Raw genomic sequence first — 1,569 nt, 5'->3', positions numbered from 1 at the left:
TTTTTCTTTTGCCAACTGCTAATAAAATAATACGGTTGATAAGTTCATCGATGTTAATATATCGATCGTACATCAGTAACGGATTTTGTTAATGTATTGCAGTTAGAAATTTGTTCATTTCATCATATATATATATATATATATATAAGAAATAAAATCCAATCCTATGTTCTAACGCCGATTAATCGTGTTACAGTTTCAGATCTACAATCTGCAACTAAATTTTGACAACCAAGTCTAATTGCATGTATTTATTATATATTTATTTAACTGCCATTTTGTAAGTTTTTGTTTTTAAATAAAATATATATCATTTCTTTTAACAGTTATGGGCCTCGGAAAGCCCCTCCTTCGGACCGGCCCCTGGCAGTGATGTGGGAATGATTTTTGCCATTTATTTACAATTTTGTCCTATAGATTGACAGGCAAAGATATGTCAGTTTATTCGTTTATTATATCCATCGTCCGAAGCCTGAAGTTTAATTCGGTTTATTTTTGGATTTCTTACAGGCGATTGTATGTAGAATTTTACGTATGTGTGTGTGTGTGTGTTACATTTATCTGCTGAGTGTTGTTAACTTGTTACGCAAAATACAATGTGATAGTTTCGTAGAATTGAAGCAAATTGGCCTGCTTATCTGTAAACCAGCTGTTGAACGATTGCAGACGATCAAAAGAATGGCTGCTGGAGATGACAACTTGCCAAGAGATGCAAAGACTATTATAGCCATGCTGAAATCACTCGGAGTTGAAAGTTATGAGCCTCGTGTCATACACCAGTTTCTTGAAATTTATTACCGCAGTGCTGTTGATTTGATAACGGATGCACAAACCTACTCAGACCATGCTGGGAAGGCCCATATTGATAATGATGATGTTATGCTTGCTATCGAGTCCAAAAACTGTTTCAGCTCCACTCATCCCCCGCAACCAGAGGTAATTAAATAGTTAAAAAGTTAAATCCCATTTTTTTTGTTTCTTGTTGCGGAAGGAACTTGATCGTGTTACTTGTGTGTTAAGTAGGTCAAAGATGTAATGAAGGTGAACAGTCAACCGATTCCTATGCCGCCTGTTTGTGGGCCGTCTCTCCCTCCCGAGTGGGACATGCTGATTGGTTCAAACTACCGTATTAGAAATCAAAATAACCAATCAAGTGGACCGGTTGAAGAACAAGAGGTGGGAAGTAATGGTGTTAAAATTGTTGAAAATGCACCAAATAAACAAGTGGGCTTTTCTGGTGCACAACATGAACGGAGGACCAATAACGTGTTGCCTAGAACCCGTCAGCAGGTTTCATTTCCCCTTGGGTTGAACCGTCGAAGGTAATGTTTATGGGAAAAGCATACATTTAGCTTTTATGTGCATACTTACTAGATAAAGTTTGATGCAAACTTGGATTGGTAAACGGTTTTCTTGGTATATGCTTCTTGTTTCCTTGAAATGATCAGCCATGTGATGTTATGCAGTAAATCTTAGATGTGAATTATGCATTTGGGTACACCATCCAACAATTTAATCTTAATAATGCCTATCAAGTACTTGCACAAGATAACTAAACCGATGCCCTTT

The 1,569-nt window shown here is 36.8% G+C and overlaps 1 protein-coding gene across 1 annotated transcript; it reads left to right on the top strand.

Annotated features, from left to right (window-relative positions):
* Window positions 1-628: 628 nt before the first annotated feature.
* On the top strand, window positions 629-1,357 carry LOC143617742 (transcription initiation factor TFIID subunit 9-like). The gene is made up of 2 exons (XM_077090207.1): window positions 629-936; window positions 1,024-1,357. Exons 1-2 carry the CDS (start codon window positions 679-681, stop codon window positions 1,324-1,326), a joined length of 561 nt encoding a protein of 186 aa, XP_076946322.1. The 5' UTR covers window positions 629-678; the 3' UTR covers window positions 1,327-1,357.
* Window positions 1,358-1,569: the final 212 nt, after the last annotated feature.

Source organism: Bidens hawaiensis, unplaced genomic scaffold (genome assembly GCF_021521415.1).
Source record: "Bidens hawaiensis isolate Kalapana, Puna unplaced genomic scaffold, B.hawaiensis_p1.1 tig00057704_1, whole genome shotgun sequence".
Taxonomy (NCBI): Eukaryota; Viridiplantae; Streptophyta; class Magnoliopsida; order Asterales; family Asteraceae; genus Bidens; species Bidens hawaiensis.
The sequence above is the reverse complement of the archived record's forward strand: the minus strand, read 5'-3'. Positions and strand labels throughout refer to the sequence as shown.

Excerpts from the sequence above, each read along its gene's own strand:
- LOC143617742 (XM_077090207.1), top strand. The coding sequence starts at position 679 with ATGGCTGCTGGAGATGACAACTTGCCAAGAGATGCAAAGACTATTATA. Across the intron at positions 937-1,023 it reads CTCATCCCCCGCAACCAGAG|GTCAAAGATGTAATGAAGGT; the intron begins GTAATTAAATAG and ends TGTGTTAAGTAG.